This window comes from Topomyia yanbarensis, chromosome 1 (genome assembly GCF_030247195.1).
Source record: "Topomyia yanbarensis strain Yona2022 chromosome 1, ASM3024719v1, whole genome shotgun sequence".
NCBI classification, from domain to species: Eukaryota; Metazoa; Arthropoda; class Insecta; order Diptera; family Culicidae; genus Topomyia; species Topomyia yanbarensis.
The window spans coordinates 3,674,563-3,694,868 of NC_080670.1; the positions used below are offsets into that span (position 1 = coordinate 3,674,563).

At 35.9% G+C, this 20,306-nt stretch overlaps 3 protein-coding genes across 6 annotated transcripts in view; 2 read left to right on the forward strand and 1 right to left on the reverse strand.

Moving 5' to 3' along the window:
• The first annotated feature begins 854 nt into the window (after positions 1–854).
• On the forward strand, positions 855–2,627 carry LOC131676638 (delta(3,5)-Delta(2,4)-dienoyl-CoA isomerase, mitochondrial). Of its 4 annotated transcripts, none has more exons than XM_058955850.1 (4): positions 855–976; positions 1,034–1,090; positions 1,151–1,180; positions 1,655–2,627. In XM_058955850.1, the coding sequence occupies exons 2-4, from the start codon at positions 1,045–1,047 to the stop codon at positions 2,515–2,517; spliced, it is 939 nt and encodes a 312-aa protein (XP_058811833.1). In that variant the 5' UTR covers positions 855–976; positions 1,034–1,044; the 3' UTR covers positions 2,518–2,627. The 4 variants fall into 4 exon arrangements, with proteins under 4 accessions (XP_058811833.1, XP_058811834.1, XP_058811831.1 ...); XM_058955851.1 differs by having other exon boundaries at positions 1,658–2,627; XM_058955848.1 differs by having other exon boundaries at positions 908–976; positions 1,038–1,090.
• Positions 2,522–3,723, reverse strand: LOC131676640 (transcriptional adapter 1-like). Its single transcript, XM_058955852.1, has 2 exons — positions 2,833–3,723; positions 2,522–2,767 (listed from the first exon to the last, which is right to left on the reverse strand). Exons 1-2 carry the CDS (start codon positions 3,624–3,626, stop codon positions 2,641–2,643), a joined length of 921 nt encoding a protein of 306 aa, XP_058811835.1. The 5' UTR covers positions 3,627–3,723; the 3' UTR covers positions 2,522–2,640.
• A 1,532-nt stretch (positions 3,724–5,255) lies between these two features.
• LOC131676642 (GIGYF family protein Gyf) overlaps positions 5,256–20,306 on the forward strand; it is a 43,764-nt gene continuing 28,713 nt past the window's right edge. Inside the window, exon 1 of the mRNA XM_058955854.1 lies at positions 5,256–5,456. The gene's annotated coding sequence lies outside the window, so the exon portion shown is untranslated. The remainder of the gene's footprint in view (positions 5,457–20,306) is intronic.

Below are 20,306 nucleotides of genomic sequence, written 5' to 3' on the forward strand. Positions count from 1 at the left end.
TTTATGTAATAAAAGAAGAATTTTATTTTTCATTGATTTACACCAATTTGCTACAAGAGGCTAATTTTTAACATGAAATGTAAATTCTTTGGACGTGACGTCACATTTTATGGCGTTCATTACACTAACACATCTGCACTGATGAAATAAAGTACACATTAATGCGTGGAGTGGAATAATCCATTAAATGGGTAAAATAATAAATAATAAATTAGTACAGACCTTGTACGTCAACTGGGTATGTTTTACCCATTATTTTTCGCGGAACTGTTACAACAAAATGCGTAAAAATTCCCCTTTCATGAAAATCGCGTCAGAATTCATAAAACCTGTCAATAGAATTATTTCTGAATTTAAAAAAACATAAAATAACATTCATTTCACATTATTGTCTCCTTATAAAAGATGACGAATCTGTACAAATCCTGTTCTAAAACTACTTAATGAAATAAAACCGCCAACTGGATATATTTTTGATGGCTGGATCTTTTAGCTGCTCTAAAAATGCCGAACTGGCGCATATTTGCAACATCCTCAGTAGTCTAAACAGCTGTTGTTTTCGGAGCATTGCCGAAATGTTCCGTTTCCGCCACGGACTCCGATGCAGGCCGATAATTTGCAGGTTCCGCTACGATCCTTAGTTTGCAGGTTAACTCGTTTGAAACGCTTCTTAAGGATTTTTCACCCATTATTAAGATCAATATACCCATTGACATTACCTCATCGAGTAGTTGTGAAATGGATAAAAAGTACTCGTTAGAAACAAAAAAATACCCAATTTGAATACATAAAATGGGTAAAGTTTTTTTTACCGTGCACATGTACATGTAAAAGAGTTGAATGCTCTCACCTTTTCTCGCTCTTCTTTCAGTTTGTTTCTCGCCCTTTTCGTTTTATATTTGTGTTTATTTTTTATTCAGTTATAATCTCCGTTCCAAAGTCCGCTCGTGATACGTTTGATGACATTACATTTTAGGTAATATTAATTTCACTTATTAATGTTATGTTCTTATTTAATTGAGCAGTTACTTAGATAGGTGCACCATGAATAGCTACATTACGGTACTTCAGAAATCAGCCAGAATGATCGGTAAGTCAGCTTTAAATTTCAGTTTTGCAATGTATCACTGATTTCTAATTTTTTTTCCAGCCCAATCTGCTGCAACTAAGAATAATATAGGTTTGTGTAACACTGTAATCCTTTATCTGATATACTTATACTGACAGATTTTTGTAACTAATGAAACAATCGAAAAAATTGTTAGGGTGACTAGGTTAAAGCCCCATACATACACTCGAATAAACGACCCTACTAATATTTACATTTGCTAAAATACCAGAAACTGTGGCATAATGCCTCAACAAGAGACATTGCATCTATACCTGAAAATGGGTACCTAAAAAAATAAAAAAATCACATAAAGGGTTTTCAAGTACTTGGCAATGCAATTTGTTTTTATTATTGCATGCAGAAGTAATAAAACTAAAACATTTACATGAGATTTTGACAACAAAAATTGAGTATCCGTCCGATCCGTAATCCAATATTTGAATTCTATTAAATACGATATCCTGTCAGTTTACACCTATTATCAGGACCAGGAAATTGTAGATTTATTTACAAAAAAGGCAATTCAATTTCATACTCTATCAGCAGCTCGCACGCTCTGTTCGGCACCGGCTGGCTACAATTTCGAAACGCTCAAACTGACCACTCCTCAGCCGTTCGTCGTCCACGTAGAGTTAAACCGTCCGGATCGCCTGAATGCGTTCAACAAGCGCATGTGGATTGAGCTGGGTGAATGTTTTAGCCAGTTACACAACGATCCAGACTGCCGAACGATTGTCCTGTCGGGTGGAAGTGCAAAACACTTTACTGCCGGAATCGATTTGCTGGATATGATGCAATTGGGTCAACAGCTGGGCGATATCGACGACACTGGTCGCAAGGCACGACTCTTCGAGGGACTGATCAGTTTGTACCAGAATTCGATAAGCTCACTGGAACGATGCTACAAGCCGGTTATTGCCACCGTTCACGCTGCATGTGTCGGCGCCGGGGTGGATCTGATTACGGCTGCGGACATTCGACTCTGCACTAAGGATGCCTGGTTCCAAGTAAAGGAAGTCGATATCGGAATGGCTGCGGATGTCGGTACACTGCAACGGCTGCCGAAGGTGATCGGAAGCCAAAGTTTAGCTCGGGAATTGTGCTTTACAGCACGGAAGTTTCAAAGCGCGGAAGCATTGAGTTGTGGCCTTGTTTCCGCCGTGTACCAATCACGCGAAGAAATGGTCGAAAAGGCTATCCAGTTGGCGACAGAAATTGCTCAGAAGAGTCCCATTGCTGTTCAAGGAACTAAAAAGAACATGGTTTATTCGTTGGATCACACTAACCAGGAAGGGTTGGATCAAATCCGAGAGATGAACATGTCGAATCTGCAAAGTGAGGACTTCATTAATGCAGTTATGGCACAGCAGAGTAAAGGTGACAAACCGACGTTTTCCAAACTGTAATGTCTGATTTAGTTGCATGTGTATTTTTGATATCAATAATCAAACAATTATTTTTATAGTCTTTATAAAACATGTAAAGATATAAATATACATATTTTCCTTATTAAAAATTGACTTTTTAATTTACGACAATAGACTTGATATCCTTTCCATATTCATCGAATAGACCGAATGGGATGGAATCACACTTCTGTTGAGAAGTGTTTTGTACACATCATATACAGTTATCTTTCTCGTCTGATTCTGGTAACTGCAAAAAAAAACAAACTCAATTATATAACATGTACAATCAATCTGAAATGTTGTAATCATTACGGTTCCCCACACGAAGCCAGAAATATTGAATCCCCCGCCGGAGGCTTCAAATAACAGACAGTTGTGATTTCTTTATCCAGCTCCATTGGCTCATCATCGACTTTCGTTTTGGTGACGGTGTTACGATTGTAAGGATGAGCCAACTGATGACCCACGTCGTAGGCAAATGTCCCATTGGCCGTGGTGCGAAAATGCTTCCTCTTCATGATGACTGCGGTTAGGATGTTTTTCAACATTACCTGAACAGCTTGAACTATTAAGTCGACAGCGTTTTCCTCCACGTTGATCAGACCGTTTTCCCAAGCACCGACTAGCAATCTACCCAGGACCAATCCGTTGTCCGGCAGGAACAGCTCTTGTGCAGCATAGCGAATGGTAGGTACTGTGTTGCTCTGGCTAGCTGCCTGTTCGTAGTCTATAATTTCTTTCGGAATAAAATCGTGTACCGTAGCCGGCTCAAATGTTGCACGATCTGAGGAAGGTTTTGATGAACGCTTCCGCTTCTTTGAACTACCACTACTCTTTCCATGGCCTGCATTCACCCCATAACTGACACTTTGAGGGGGTGCCACAGCATCTATTTTGTTCAAAATCGCAAGGAGAAATTTGTTATGCAGATGCATCTGATCTGAGTTGAACAATTTGCGGCATTCCAAGTCAAACTCTTCCTTAGAGGATTTTTTTCGAAACCACAATTTCATGTTGGCCAGATACAGTGGCCACTTGTCACCCAGGGCAAACATTAGAGCCTGTTTCGCAGTTAGCACCGCGTCTACCTCTTCTGCGGACGTCATTGGTAGAAAATTTATAAAATAGCACTATATAATATATTATTCTGAAACTTTATATTGGGATTGGTAGTAATTTGAATTTTATTTATATTATGCAGCGTGACAAAAAATTATGACAGAACAAGCTAAGCGGAAAATAGCAGAACTATAAAATTAGTACAAGAGAGGGATAAGAACGTACTGAAATCCCGTACGCTTACACTGATAAAAATTTAAATTCAATTTGTTTCACACACTTTTGTCGTGACCAGAGCTTTTGCGTTTGCTCTCATCTATTTCCTTCTATATATATATGGAGAAATATGTTAAAATTACCAAGCGCGCACATTTGTTTTATGTGCTAACTCTACCTATTATTAATGCACACACAGAAGTTTAATGTGCGCTTTATTATAAGCGGCCATCACACGTTCAATATTTTTGTCAATACTGAGAGTAATGGATTTTTTTTTGAATTGACAGTGTGTATTTCAAAAGCAGACCCTACACGAGACCGGAATATTGTCAATAAAAATATTGACAAGACAGCATCAATATGTCAATCTCATTTGAATTCTACAGAGTCAATATTTTTTAAATGGCTTTACACGATCAATATATTATTCAATAATTGGTTTATTGACAATATTCTTTAGCGGACCCTACACGGGACAAGAATATTGTCAATAAAAACGATTGATCAATATATTGATCGTGTAAGGACACTATGAAAATATTGATTCAGTAGAAATCAAATGGGATTGACGAATTGAAGTACTCTTGTCAATATTTTTATTGACAATATTCTTGTCCGCTATTAGCGGACCCTACACGGGACAAGAATATTGTCAATAAAAATATTGTCAAGACTGCTTCAATACGTCAATCCCATTTGATTTCTACATGATCAATATTTTAAAAATACCCTTACACGATCAATATATTGATCAATAATCGATTTATTGACAATATTTCTGCACGTGTAGGGTCCGCTATTGATTTAAATCAAATGGGATTGCTTATTGAAGCAGTCTTGACAATATTTTTATTGACAATATTCTTCTCCCGTGTAGGGTCCGCTATAGAATTCAAATGGGATTGGCGTAGTCTCGTAAAGCGGACCCTACACGAGACAGAAATATTGTCAATAAATATATTGACAAGACTGCTTCCATCCATCAATCCCATTTGAATTCTACAGAATCAATATTTTCAAGATGACCTTACACCATCAATATATTGATCAATATATGATTTATTGTGAATATTTCTGCTCGTGTAGGGCCCGCTTAAGAGCGTAAAACTCTTATTATTACCAACATTTTTTTTCTGTGTGTTATGGTTCTCAATTTTTGGGAAAGGGATAATGAAATTAAAAAGGTTGAAAATCACTGGTGTAAACTAACTTTCTCAATAATCCGTCAAATAATTTTAAAATTTAGCTTCTATCGTTCAATTTTGTCGCTCACGACCCGTTGAAAATTTTCTCTACAAATGCCCCCTCGCCATTCATTTCGACAGCTGTCACGCGCCCGAAATTCGCACATTTTCGAACCGCAGTCCTAGCCCCCGACGAAAATGGAGAGCTTCTTTTTTGCTCGCGACCTGCTGCGTTCGCTCATCGCCATCAGATTCGACTCGCGACTTCGCTCCGTACAGTATTAGTACTAAATTTTCCATTCATGGTGTTTTTGTTGTCTCTCAAACACGCAGGCGGCGGTATTTTGGCTCTCCTCGGGGTTTAATCCGATATATTATTCCGATTTTTTCGGTAGTGCGACAGGTTAACCGTGTGCTATTCCTTGCGAAAAGTGTTCTTCAGCGGCCAGTGCATCGTTTTCGAGTGGAATTCAGGTAAGCGGCGTTCGAAAAGTTTGCGCAAGTTGATCGCAAAATGGTCTCGGAAGACAGCAGCAGCGCTGCTGCGAGGAGAAAAATTTTCTACGACTGCTGTGCTTCCATTACCTTGTTCCTCATCGGAGCTCTCTTGATGTGTGTATGTGTATGCGAACCACTAGTCACGACGGCTACGGGGCTACTTGGATTGGGCCTTCCACTTTTCCGATTAGTGCTAGAATGTGCAATCTTTTCAAGCATTTTATGGATGTTCTGTTGCATTTTTAGCATAAATGTACATTGTCTAATTGCTATTTCGAATAGTAGTCGGTCTTCCGCCAACCAGAAGTAGCGAAAAAATCCTGCAATAGTGGCAGAAACACTCGATACGGAGGTTTCCTTTCCTTTATTTTTTAGGTTAGGCAAGTGACAGATCGAGTTGAACGAAAGCAAGTAAACTGTGCAAGTCTATTTTTTCCACGAACATTACTCCATACGTATTACGGATAATCGGTTCATAAGGACACTCCTAGAGAGTTGGTCAAATCGGAAATTGTACCGCTGAGAATGCAAGCGACAGGGAAAATTTAGGACGTGGACGAAGTTTGACAGTTCGCACACTGAGCGAAAAGGAGAGTGACGTCACAAACGTTTTGGTGTGAACCATGTGAACGTTGTTCGTGTTGCACAATGAGTTGTTTTCATGTAGTAGGTGGGCAAATTATGTGGAGTATTTAGTTCAGATGTAGATTTGGTTCATTATTTTCTTTGAGGATATGGTCTATATTCTAGGTTTACTCGCGCAAAGTTATTATAGTTAACCTCATCATGTCTATCTTATTTTTATTCATCTTCATTTTGCCTCGGTATAGGCAAGTATTGCTTGACGTAACAAGTGATATTTGGGATTATAGGTAGCAACCTAGTGACCGTTAAAGCTACCTTGATTGCAGGTACCAGACTAGTACGTTTTCCTGCAATCAAATTGCAGCTAATTGTATGTTAAAAATCATTACAGTTTCATCGGATTTTGTGTGTACAAACTAAAACTTGTTGAGAACTACGCACTACTACTTAAACATCGAGTTTCAATTATTTTCACAATTTCTAGTAAACTTTTTTTCTATGGACCTATGTGCAAATGATAGCCTCTTTATTTACTTTCCCTTCTGCAAATCAATCTCCTAAACTCTGAAAGGCTTGTCATAGGCATATTCCAGAGTTGATATCTCTTCGGATCCTGTAGAAAAACCAGAGCAATTTTCACAAAAAAACGTCGAAACTGTATATTTATCTGAATTCGAAGCCACGTGTTTGAAGATGATGGAAGGTATTTTTCAGAATTTAAGTTGCAATCCGTTTGAACCATTTTTAATGAATAATAATACTTCATGAGCATCAAATTTGGTCAGGTCAAAAAGCTGACAAAATCGGGTTTTCACCGCACTGCACAATGTACATACATACCTTTTTGAGCATGGTTACCTAAGGATGTAAAGAGGCAAATTAACTATAATTAAACCAAAAACTAGGAGTGGGTAATGTCCGGGACATAACCGCGGTGTTGACGTAGGACTAAACTTGGGCATATCATATGATATTCATGGATAATTTGAACCAATGCACTTTTTGAATGAATGTTTACTCGAAATTTTATGTCGAATGAGATTGCCACATTCACTGATTTTCTAGGACTTGCAAAAACCTACGGGTTTGTAGATTAATTTGATAAACATTTGCTTCTATGAATCACTGGTACATGTACAGCAGAATTGACAGGCGCAAACTCAATCCAAGTTATTAAATGGAACTTTCTAATTCAATTCTTTCTCCACTATGTTTTCATCCTAATAAGAACGGTTTGCAGATAACTATTTTTGGTGATACCAGACGAGAATCCTTTCTAACGATTCGAACCTTGCCCGAATTCGCTTCTGCTGCGTACATACACGAACATTCTCCTTTCGCAGCTCACATCGAATGGGCATTGTATATCGCAATGCGATCTCTTTTATAAACTTCTTAGTGCAGATGGAAGTCCATCCTTTTGTGTGACAAATGGAAATATTTTCATCATTCTTTTTGGAGTGACTTTCGCTTAGTAGCAGGGTTGCCACATTCATTAATGTTCTTGAAAGATTTGCAAAAACCACCAATCAAAGCACGGCTAATTAATGCTTTTACAAAATCATTTCTGTCAAAATTTACGGTAAAATCAACGGAATCTACTACACAATTGTTTTGATTATTTCCCCACAAATCGCGCAAAAATCTGTTTGTTCTGTACAGCACAGCGCAAATAATTGATGTTGGAAAACAAATCGGCAACTTCAGCTGCCAAACACTTAGAAACGATCGAAGCATTTTTCCGTCAATGTCACTTTTCTGACTCAAATTTTTGTAGGTATTTTCTTGCTTCCGTCCAATTGGTTTTGTCGTACATTTTTCGGATATTATTATAGAAAATAACTAACCCGATAGGAGGGAAGTTATTTTCCAAAGCACGAAATGGAAATTTCAATTGTAATTCTTCTGAGAACGATTTTGTGGTCCTAATAAGGACCGTTTGTTGTGAATATTATTTCGCCGTTTCTCGCTCGGCATGATGATTATTCGCTTGGTATGGATAGCGCACAGATTGGTATCTTCCAACAAACTAACCAGGTAGGCCTCGCTGGCTTCTTAGAGGGCCATTACGGCTGAGCTCCGGAAGGGTAGATCGGTTTTGAAATGCTGTGCAATCTCACGGACCAGGCACTGGAAGAGCAGCTTGCGGACTAGTAACTCTGTCCACTTCTGAGAGCGATGAATTTCACGCAGGGCGACGACAGTTCTTGGTTGACAGCGATAAGGCAGTAGCTATGATTTGGTTGGTGGTCCAAATGCAGCTTCTCGTTGAGCAGCACACGTACGTGTGTTCGGCTCTGTGGCTTAGACACGTCTGGCTTTAAGGAAAACTGTGACACCCATATTTATAGGTTCTAGCATTAATGCTGATTCGCATTAAAAGTAGTTTTTGAACTTTTTAAACAAGTTTTACATAGCAAACAAGGTATCAATAGCAAGCGTTGAACATTTTCCTTTCGATTTATGAAACAAAATTAGTAATTCCTTTAGTAGGAGAAAAGTTATTAAGGTTCAAAGTGTACGTAACGCATCCGCTTTGAAAATTTTGAAATGACACCCAGTATAGTAAAGAAAGACGTAAGTCCCACGTCAAAAGTAACAAAAAAGTTAAAGGAATAAGAATAAATTAAAGTTGTCAGATATTGGTTTGCGTAATTCACTGAACCGGTACAATTTTTTTTATTGGGTTCTATTTTTAAATCTGTAACTCATTACGTCAACGTTAACATAGTGATGCAATTGTGCCTTTCTCATTTACACAAACTATGATTAAATAGCATTAGTCAGTAAAAGGCACTCGACAATCACGAACCACGTGTCGACGCTAATTGATCAATTGGGAAAATATTTTTAAAAAAAATAAGTCTAAGCCCATTTTTCACATTACTTTTTTTATATATTCTGGTTGCAGTTGAAAATCGAAATACCGTAATGTTTCGATTATATCACGGTCGGTGTGTATTTTAGCGTTATATATTTGAAGCGTGATATATTGAAAACAAAACAAAAAATGAGATTTAAGCATTAATCCATGTATTTCTATTAACAAAGAGTATTAAAAAGTTAATGTTAGTCAAAAAGAATAAATCATAGTAGGGTAATGAGCCTATTTTTGCCATGTTTCTATTATCACACTACCCATTTGAAGCAGTTGGTTAGAGCAGCGTCCGCCATCTTTGTTCAACGCATTGGGTGAAATGGTATGGTATCAGCGGATAATTTTTCCCCACACAGCTTCACTTTACGCATCCCGTACTGTTTCTTAAAATTGTTGATCCATCCAAAACTAAACTTGAAGGAATCTGGCGCGTTAAGTTTTTGGGCAAATATCTTGACTATTAAAATCAGTGTATTCGAAGGGCCTACGATTCAGTCCTCGTTGTTTCAACATCCATAGAAATAGTCCCATATCCAATTGTTGATGTTGTCTTTCCAAAAGAAAAGTATTCACATCAATTCAAGAGAAAATGCATATCTCGGCTTACCTACCATATCTTGCGTATCTTGTTTTTCTCATTATTTTGTTAGATTTTCCTGCGGATAACTAACAATTAAGCGAATAAAAAAGAAGTCGATTTTTTACCCGCTGCCCCAGACGCCCCCTTAAGGATACGGCAAATAAGTTACGAAGAATTTAAAACAAAAATTGAAATCAGCCGAAAGATATTTCTGCAATCCTAGTCATTGCAACAACTTTTTTGGTAAAACATGATTTTGAGATTATTCACGTTTAATGCTTCGCGCCACGCCCTCCGCCCACGGTGAACAGCGTCATAATTTTGCTTCTACTGTTTAGACCTCTATAAAAATTTCAGATATATTCTATACTTTAAGAAAAAAGAATAAAAAAGTTTGACTTTATGACCGAACTCATCATATATAAACGCTTAACGCAATAGTCCGAAACCCAATAATAGGCTCATTACCCTACATGTAAATAAGCAAATCAATTGTAAAAATATCTTAAAAGTGCCAGGACACAACATGGGGCTTAATTGGATCAAAACGTACTGTGCCTTGTCTGTTTTTCAAAAAGCGTGATATAATCGAGATAAAACCGTGATATAATCGAGGGTGATATAAACGAGTATTGATATAAACGCATAGTGATATAATCGAAATATTACTGTATTGAACTTGCGCCTTTCGCTTTTTTCCCTATTTGCAGAGTGGGCAACTAATGCGCATCTTGTGTACATGTTAGAGAATCATCTTGCGCATCATCTACACCAGTTACGCTTTAGTTGTACAAGCTGAAAATAGGAGAAAAACCGAAAGGTGCAAGTTCACTATTTCGATTTTAAACTGCAACCAGAATAATATATCTAAACATTTATTGCTTTTTAAACATTTTTTTTTCAAAAATATAAATTCATTGAGCACTTTGTTCGCAAATATGCACGCCGGTTCGTAAAACATTGTTTCGAGATAAATGCTTTATCAAGCATGTTTTTTTTCAATTATGTTCAATCTACAATTTTTCAACAATAGAGTTGTCCTTTCCTGATAAAGAAGGGACTCACGTGTGTCACACGCACAATAAGTTATGAAATTTCGAGAAAGAATTCTAGAACTTTTCTGAATTTCTAAGATTCATACAAATTCTTTTCTAACGTTCGATACTACAGTACTTTTTACACTAGATTTGTAACCTAACGATTTCAATCGTCAAATAAAGAGGGTTTGTTTACACCTCTAATGTGATATGATTGGGAAAACTGCAGTCCATGATGATACCCTAGAAATGCTTGAAATTTGTTGGCCTGTAGCTTAAAAATCTTTCTAAAATTTAAAAACTGAAATTATCAGGGCTTATTTGAAGTTCAAAAATATTTGTTTAAAGTTTTCGAAACATCCCTGAGTTGCATAAAACTTTGAAATTTTCTTGAAACCCATAAAATGTCTCAAAAAGTTGTCCCATTTTTCTGAAGTTTGCAAAACCAAACAATTGTTTTATGACAATGTACGTATCGAGACAGATACAATGAAGTGGAAGGCCAATCGCAGTCAAGGAGGAAAAGTGTTCATTGTTCCCGATAGATAAATTTCTCTTCAACAGTTGTAAATGATTTGATGCACTCTTCTTCAAACAAGCCATCCCGTTGAAAGCTTGATAAGTATCGCGAAATTCGTTATTCAATCTGTGGATCCGATTGTTGGAAGGAGATTCTTCGATTCCCGCGGATACTGAGTAGCTGTAATTGCCTACGGGTCCGCTACCCCCTTTGGCTCTTCATACAGCGGTATGCTGAATGCAGAATAGTAACGAAATTTGAGCGTACTGTTAAGTGGAGCCGCATGCAGAGCAAGACTCAAGCTAGGATGGTGGCTACCTACAGACATACATACTAGAGTGACAAGAAAAAAATGACCCCTATCGGCCCACTCCTGATTCCATTCCTAGTCTTACTAGGAGTACTTGCTCCAAATTTGAAGCAAATCGGACAAGTCTAGCTACCGGACCAACGTGCCCGAAGTTTGTATGGGATTTTTCAACAATTTATATGAAGAAAACCCACTAGCTCGCATTTTTGCCGTTAGGTGGCACTGTATGCATCGTTTTATCACTATAAGTGAAAATAAGAAAGATAATTTAATTCTATACAACTTTGCCGAAGACTGCTAGCGAATTTAGCTTTGTTAAAAGAAATTAAACTTTTAGTGAAGTGATGTCTGAGTCAGTTTTGCATGGGGCCTAGCAGTGCATGGTTGTGTATCAGTACGCGATTCGCGCAAAGCAAGCATTTTTGTGAAATAACCGTAAGATTTAGCTCTATGGCATCTTCGGAAGAATTGTAGTCAATAACACGGGCCATGTTTTGGTTTGAAAATTTTAGTTCCACATTTTACCACATAGGGGGAGCCAACACTAACTTTTCAACGGAAAGAGAAATTAGGTGTCTTCCACAAAGTTGTAGAACAGGCATTTTGCAATAATTCTTTCGAACATCTTGATATTCTATCTCTCTTCTATGCAAAGTTAGTGTTGGCGCCTTCTATGCGGTACCATGTAGAACTAAAATGTTCTAGCCAAAACATGACTCGTATTATTTACTATAATTCTTCTGAACATGCTATCGAGCTAAGCCTAACCATTGTTTCACAAACATGTTTAGTTCATGCGAATCGAGTACTGATACACAACCATGCACTGCTAGGCCCCATGCAAAACTGACTCGGACATCGCTTCGCTAAAAGTTTAATAACTTCTTTTAACAAAGCCGGATTCACTAGCAGTCTTCAACAAAGTTGTAGATAATTAAATTATCTTTCTTATTTTCACTTACAGTGATTTTTTTTGCCAAGTTGTACAAACACAAGCGGAAAAGATTGCGTTTCACAACAAAAGTGTTGTACAATTGTTATTCTACCACCACGAAGCTAATATCACATAAAATTTCTTGAAAATTACGAATAGTTCGAATTTATGACCGTAAAGTACTAAAATTTGTTTTGCCAGCCTTGGATTTAGATTTAGAAGAAATTGTCGACTACTGGTTAAGGAAATTTGCTATAATAATTATTTGTGCCGGATACGGGGTAGAAAACCGAGTACATCACGACTGTGTTCCGATTGTATTCGACGGGATGTTTTCTTTCGGATCACATAGGTAGAAGATCGCGCTCCACTACTTAACAAAAGGATAACACAGGTGGAAAATTTCGCTCCACTCCATCAAAAAAGAAGTCTATAAGTCATATTTCAATGTACAACATAGGTTCATTAACTAAACACAGCAATAAGTATTTTTACCCTTCAACCACTTATAGGTGAAAAATAGTTTCACTAGGTGGCACTCTAGGCATCAGAAAAACTCAGAGATCGAGATTCTGAAAGAATGCTGTATTACCTGGAGCTTTATGGAAGAATGTTAGTTGATCTAAAATTATTCGGAGAAATGAGTAATCATCTGAAGACATTGTTTCTGAGTTAGTTTTGCCCAGGGACTAACGCGCATGGTAGTGGTTCAAAATTGTTGAGTTAAGCTGAATGGTATGTTCGGAAGAATTTTAGTACCTACGTAGTGACATCTTTAGGCTGGAAATGTTTTATACCCCATTTCACAGGGTACAAAGCATCAAGACTAACTTTTCAACAGAGAAAGACAGAAGATTAACTTCGGAATTATTGCAAAAAGAACAACACGAAGCTGAAGAAGACACCAACTTTCCATCTTACTCCGAATAAAAATTATTTATGTCGCACTTTTAGCGGTGAAATTTAGACCTACAATTTTTCGGCCAAAGGATGACTTATGTACTGAAACAAACCAGTTCGACGTCTAAACTACCACCACTGCATTAGACCCTACGCAAATCTTAGATACTACATCGTTAAAAGTTTAATAATTTCTCCGAATGATTTAAGATCAATTAGCAGTCTTCGCCAAAGTTGTGGATAGCAAAATTTTCATTCGAAATTTCAGTTACAGTGATGTTCTGAAATTTGATAACATATGTTGTATTTAATGAACAAGCCAATGCAAATTTTGTCGCTTTTCAGCTGCTTTGTACCAGTGTGCGACGTCCGGCAACGCGCTGTCCGTCATTATTTGCGTATTCACACATCCAAGAATACATAGGAAGGTATCAACTAGAAAGGTGCAAGAGTTTTGCCGTGGTAGTGAATATGACATAAGCTGCCAGCTACTAACAAAAACGTGCCTCGCGAGTCGCGACTTATGTCTATGCTACCGTCTTCTGCCAGTCAGCTCTATTTTAGCCTGTTGGCCCTTCAGAACAAGAGGCTTCAGGTGAGCTCGGGGAAATTTGCGCTCCGGACAACAAGCAGAAAAATGCATCGTTGGTATATATTTCAATCTAAGCGAATTAAATGTCGGAGTTTTTATAGAGCGGGTGCTTTTACGCTTGGCAATTAATGGCGATATCTTGATTTTTGTTTAATGATGAGTAAATGATCGGATTAGATTAATGGAATTATGTTGATTTGGTGGAAAACACGCATATCACTATAATGATGAGTGATGAATCAGTTATCTGTTTCTTCAGATGCTTTTGAACATGTTACAATGGTTTATGGAGGGTTTACCTTTTGTGAGTTTGTTCACGGATCGTGAATTTCATCTGAATAATTAAAAATAATGCTTCTATGAAGGTGTGATGAAGTGGACAGCTCACTTTGAATAAGCGTGGCACACAAAGCTAGTTTGTGACGTTGGTAGGTTTGCTTTTCTATATATTATAGAGACTTTCAGCCGGTTCGTTTCTGACGTATATAATGTTAACCTTCCGGAAGTCGAGTAGTCAGAAAATGAATTACATTTAGGCGACCGCCTGGCTTTATGGTAATTCCGCTAGAATTCCTGAACGTGGTATGCTCAGTGCACTACGCGATACGGATTAAGGATTCGAATATTTTTCTGTCGACGAATTTGGTACACCACTTACTCAATGATATGTGGTAAATTTATAATTTATTTATTGAACTGAATGTTGTACCTACTAAAATTTATGCTGAAATAAGATTGAAATAAAATACATGCCATTTGGAAGCTTACAGTTTTTCTGGTGTATTTTGATTTGCAGTATTAGACGCAATATCTCCGAAGGGTATCGTCATTTATTTCACATCTTAAGTACTATGTGCAATTTTAGCTCACTATTCAGCACATAGACGATGCCTAAGACGATGTCTTAGAGGTTAATAAATGTTTGTAACTGCCAAGAAATCCAAACACGGAATAAAGTACATATTTGTCAGCACACTGAGTTGTGAAAAGATAAATTGCAGCGCTATTAAAAATAGCTTCGTACATTGAAGAAAAGTGTTCCTGTCGTGGAAGTGATCAACGATACGTGTTATCTTGTTCACTTGTTTCTAGTTGATCCACTCATATTCGGAAGCGTAACTGGTGTTTCTTAAATCGGTGAAGAACGCACCCAGAAATAAAAAGTAAGGAGTTGTCTGTAGAAGATTAAACAAATCAAAAATAGTAATAATGAAATATCTTTTTATGCGCTTTTTTAAATAATCTTACATGTCTGGATACGATGAAAACGTAGAGCATTAATGATGTTGTTTTCACAAAGTTGTTTGTAATAACAGCGCCAAATTTGCTGAAGATCAGGAATACCTGTGCGCAGCACATGTTAAAAAAATCTGTGAAATCTGTGCGCAGTACATGTAAAAATCTGTAAAATCTGTGCTTAAAGAAAATGTTAGTTTTTTTAGATTATTGAAGCACAACGGCAGAACTTTAACAAATCTGTGCTAGTCTCTACATTATGGCAGAAAACTGTGGAAAAATGAAGGCAGCATATTGTAACAGTATGAAAAATGAAGGCAGCATATTGTAAATATGTCAAACACCACTCCTCTAACTAATTTTTGGTTAAAAAGTGAATTCTTAACGATTATTTCTAGGAGTATTAATTACAAATATTATCAGAAAGAGCGTTGAATGATCAGAAACCAATCGAGACCATTAACTTCCGAAGAAACTCAAAATGTACGGGATGGTTTTTAAAACTCCCATTGTTTTGATCTGTCAAAATTCAATCACAAATACAATTTTGGGGTATTCAGCAAAAAAAAAAACGTTTCCAGAGATCCCAGTACAAGTGACACCGCTTGTTTTGCTAAAACTCGGAAAATATATCGCTAAAAATCAGCAAACTATTGTCAATTCGCTGAGAAATTACCGAACTGAATGTGTAGTGTTACGATCGTACTGATACTAGAAATCCTTCCTGGCTCTTTTCCCATACATTCCATTGGCATCCTGGGCTCCCGAACTTGCTCTGTACGAATCGCTGATACTCCCGGTTACCCTGTAGAGACGTTGCAGGAAATAGACTATCGTGTTTCGGTGTATTTGAGATAAGAATCCAGCGCAATAGTAGGCTATATCTTTTCAGTAAGTGGTTGACTTTTTTCGCGGCTCTTTTTGACTCGGAAAAATTGTTTCATTTTCGGTATAGTCTACCCCTCCAAATCGCTTAAAACATGTTTTATCGTGAAAACCAGTGACACTAAGCGTGAAGAAGTGTAAATATCGTGTTCCCGACGTATTTCTAAACAAACAGTGAAAATTTGCTGAAGAAAAGTTTTTTCCCGCGACACGGGCGGTCGTCATTTGAAGCGGGTCGCTATAACTACGGTAGTTACCAGTAAACACTTCAGTGCGTAGCAACAACTTATGCTGATTTCGTTTTTAGAACGGAGTCGCTCTAGGTTCGCTCTGAGCTTTCACTTTTGTATGGATTTTGTAAATATTAGAGCGAACCTAGGGCGACTCTGATCTAAAACCGAAATCGGCATTAGAAGAAAATTTTCTGACAAAATCCCTTTCCATAAGAGAGACAGACACGTAACGATTGAGCGAATTCCTGAGCGTATTCCTTAGCCTCAAGTTGGAATATTGGAAGACCCGCGTGTACCAGCATTTCGCCGGAAGTTATGAAGGTACCACAGAGTTCCCGGTGAGCTTTTCTTTGTTATTTTAATTATTTCAGGAAGGCTGCGTATGCATTAGTAATTTTAATGGTATGAATGTAACTTCCAATATAGGTTTATATGCATTCGTTTCGTCTTTTGCTATCTCCGTCATCTATGAAAACTGTTTCGATTCCGAGCTTTTTCAATAAGTAGATGATCGAACTATTATCAAAATAAAAATACTTGTAAGGACTTAGCCTGGTGTGTGGAAATAGGCGTATCTACGGCACTGCAAATCGTGGCGTAAACTGATATGACAATAGATATGCTCACCTTCGATTTGTGCAGGTAGTCATGCCATGATAACTCCTTTTACGATTTGTGCAGGTGTCATGCTATTTGAAATGAGCATCCTGCGCAATACGCGCATGTTTTGAATAGAAAATATTGCTTGTCAAGAACAAAAAAGAAATCGAATAGTTTACGAGTTACTGGTGATTGGATGTTGAGAAAATGCAGTTTTGTGAAAAACATGTTCAAAGTAGACACATTCAAAAATAAATTCTTGTATCTTTACGTCTTGTAAGATGCACATAAAAGGAGCGTCCCAATTTACATACATTTACATTTAATCACATGTAAAAATGTAAGTCGTGCGTGTCTCCCCAGTTTATTCAGTTTGAGTTTCACATCGAAAGGCTCACAGGATTTTATTTCACGCTGCAAAATCCAGAAAATACGTCGCTACGTTGTTCACGTCAAATGTAATTTTCATTTTTAGGTGTTTGTACTCGCTTACAAATATTCTAAGACATTCATAAAAGTGTGGATCTGACTGTGAGAATATTCGTCGACAGATATTAAATATTTTGTGTGAATGCCTCAGAAATCTTGACTGCGCTTAACCTACTTAAATGATTCACAAATTGATTCTCGTACGAAACATACAACTTACAGGAATCTATAAATATTGGGAAGCTCAATCATTTCAATTTCATTTCATACTGGGATGCACGATACATTTTTAATTTAGTATTCTCACAACAATCTGTGTACATACATAAGTCAACTAACTAAACGTCAGTGAATTCGGACTTATTTAGCCATATGGAAATCTACCATGTCATATTACCAGCGAAAGCAGTATTTTCATAAGTTTTCTCTGGTTTCAAATAAACTGCAAGACGAATTAATTTAACACTCCTCCAACCGTGCCAGTTTTATTTACACGAACAACCATGCCTCAAAAAAAGTCGGTACGGTATTTTCAAATCGCTATATCTCAGCAGTCGCTTGACCACTTTGGACAATTTTGGTATCAATGGATTTTTTGGACTCTTTAGATTATTTTAAATTAGTTCAAATTTAAATTTGACCACAATTGGTCTTTTTACGACAAAAAAAGTCGGAGCAAGTACTACAAAATTTCCAATATTTGCGAAGAACTTAAAATCTAGCGCGATGACCAACGCATATTATTATGTTAAATTCTTTGGATTGATGTAGGCAACCAATTTCTAGCAGATTGTTCATAATTTCTTATGAAAGGAACTACAATATCTTCACAAAATTGCATACAATACAGAAAATGACAATTTTCGGAAATAATTCAAATTTTATAGCGATGACATGCATATATTATATTGTCAAAATGTTCGTATATATGCGAGTGACAATTTTCAAGAGCATTGTTCATAGTTTTTAATTCAATGAACTACAAAATCTTCACAAAATCACGTATTTTAAAGAACATTTTTTTATTTTCCATTGTAACTTTAAATTTTCACAATGAATATCGCATTTCATTATATCAAAATGTTCGCATTTATGTTTTAGACGTGTTTTCAGAACATTATTCATAGTTTTAAAATCACTGAACTACAATATCTTCACAAAATCACGTATTTCATAGAACATTTCTTTATTTTCCATTGTAACTTGAAATTTTCACAATAAATATCGCATTTTATGATGCTAAAATATTTTCATTTACGAGATAAACAAGTTTTTGAAACATTGTTTATAGCTTTAAATTCAATGAACAACATTATCTTCACAAAATCACGTATTTTACAGAACATTTCTTTATTTTCCATTGTAACTTGAAATTTTCACAATAATTATCTCAATTTATTATGCTAAAATATTCGCGTTTACGAAATAGACAAGTTTCTAGAACATTGTTTATAGTTTTTAATTCAAGGAACTACAAAATGTTCAGAAAATCGCGTATTTAAAGGCACCTTTTATATTTTCCTTTGTAACTTGTAATTTTCACAATGAATATCGCATATTATAACGCTTAAATATTCGCATTTACGTAATAGACAAATTTCGAGAACATTGCTTATAGTTTTTAATTCAATGAACTACAATATCTTCACAAAATCACATATTTTACAGAACATTTCTTTATTTTTCATTGTAACTTTAAATTTTCACAATGAACAGCGCATTTTATAATGCCAAAATAGTCTCATGTATTAATCAGAAAAGTTTCGAGAACATTGTTCATAGTTTTTAATTAAATGAACTACAATATCTTCATAAAATCACATATTTTGCAGAACATTTCTTTATTTTCCATTGTAACTTGAAATTTTCACAATAATTATCTCTTTTTATGATGCTAAAATATTCGCATTTACGAAATAGACAAGTTACGAGAAGATTGTTCATAGGTTTTAATTCAATGGACTACAATATCTTCACAAAATCACGTATTTTACAGAACATTTCATTATTTTGAAAACATTGTAGATCAAATTAAATTAAATTCAATCAACAATGTTCTACAAACTTGGCTACCATATATATACAAATATTTTGGTGTCGTAGCATTATTCATTATAAAAATTTCAAGCTACCCATGAAAAAAATGCTCTGTAAAATACGTGATGTTGTGCAGATTGTGTATTTCATTGAATTCAAATATACGGACAATGTTCCACAAACTTGAGTATCACATATGTTCGAATGTTTAGATATAAAAATGTTGCGATATTCATTGAATTCAAGTTACAATGGAGAAAAAAAAGTTCCGTAAAATACGTGATTTTGTGAAGATTTTGTAGTTCATTGAATTTAAAACTAAAAAAAAATTTTTTTGGAAACTTGTCTGTTTCGTAAATAAGAATATTTTAGCATAAAAAATGCGATATTCATTGTGAAAATTTTAAGTTACAATAGAAAATAAAGAAATGTTCTCTAGTACACGTGATTTTGTAAAGATATTTAAGTTCATTGAATCAAACTCTAGGAACAATGTTCCACAAATTAATCTATTAGATAAATGTGAACATTTTGTATTAGAGTTTCATTCCCTGTGAAAATTCAAAGTTACACTGAAAAATAAAGGAAAATTCTGTATAATACACAAATTTGTGAAGATATTGTAGTTAATTGAATTAAGAACTGAATAATATTCCAGGAACTTGTCCATCACATAAATTCGAACATTTTGATATCATATACATGGCGTAAATTTCAAGTTGCAATGAAAAATAAAGAAATGTTCTATGAAATACTCGATTTTCTCGATGAAATACTCGATGTAGTTCATTGAAATAAAAACTATTATCAATGTTCTAGAAACTTGTCTACTTCATAAATGCGATATTTTAGCATCAAGCATAAAATTTCAAGTTACAATGGAAAATAAAGAAATGTTCTGTAAAATACGTGATTTTGTGAAGATATTGTAGTTCATTGAATTAAAACCTATTAACAATCTTCTCGTAACTTGTCTATTTCGTAAATGCGAATATTTTAGCATCATAAAATGAGATAATTATTATGAAAATTACAAGTTACAATGGAAAATAAAGAAATGTTCCGTAAAA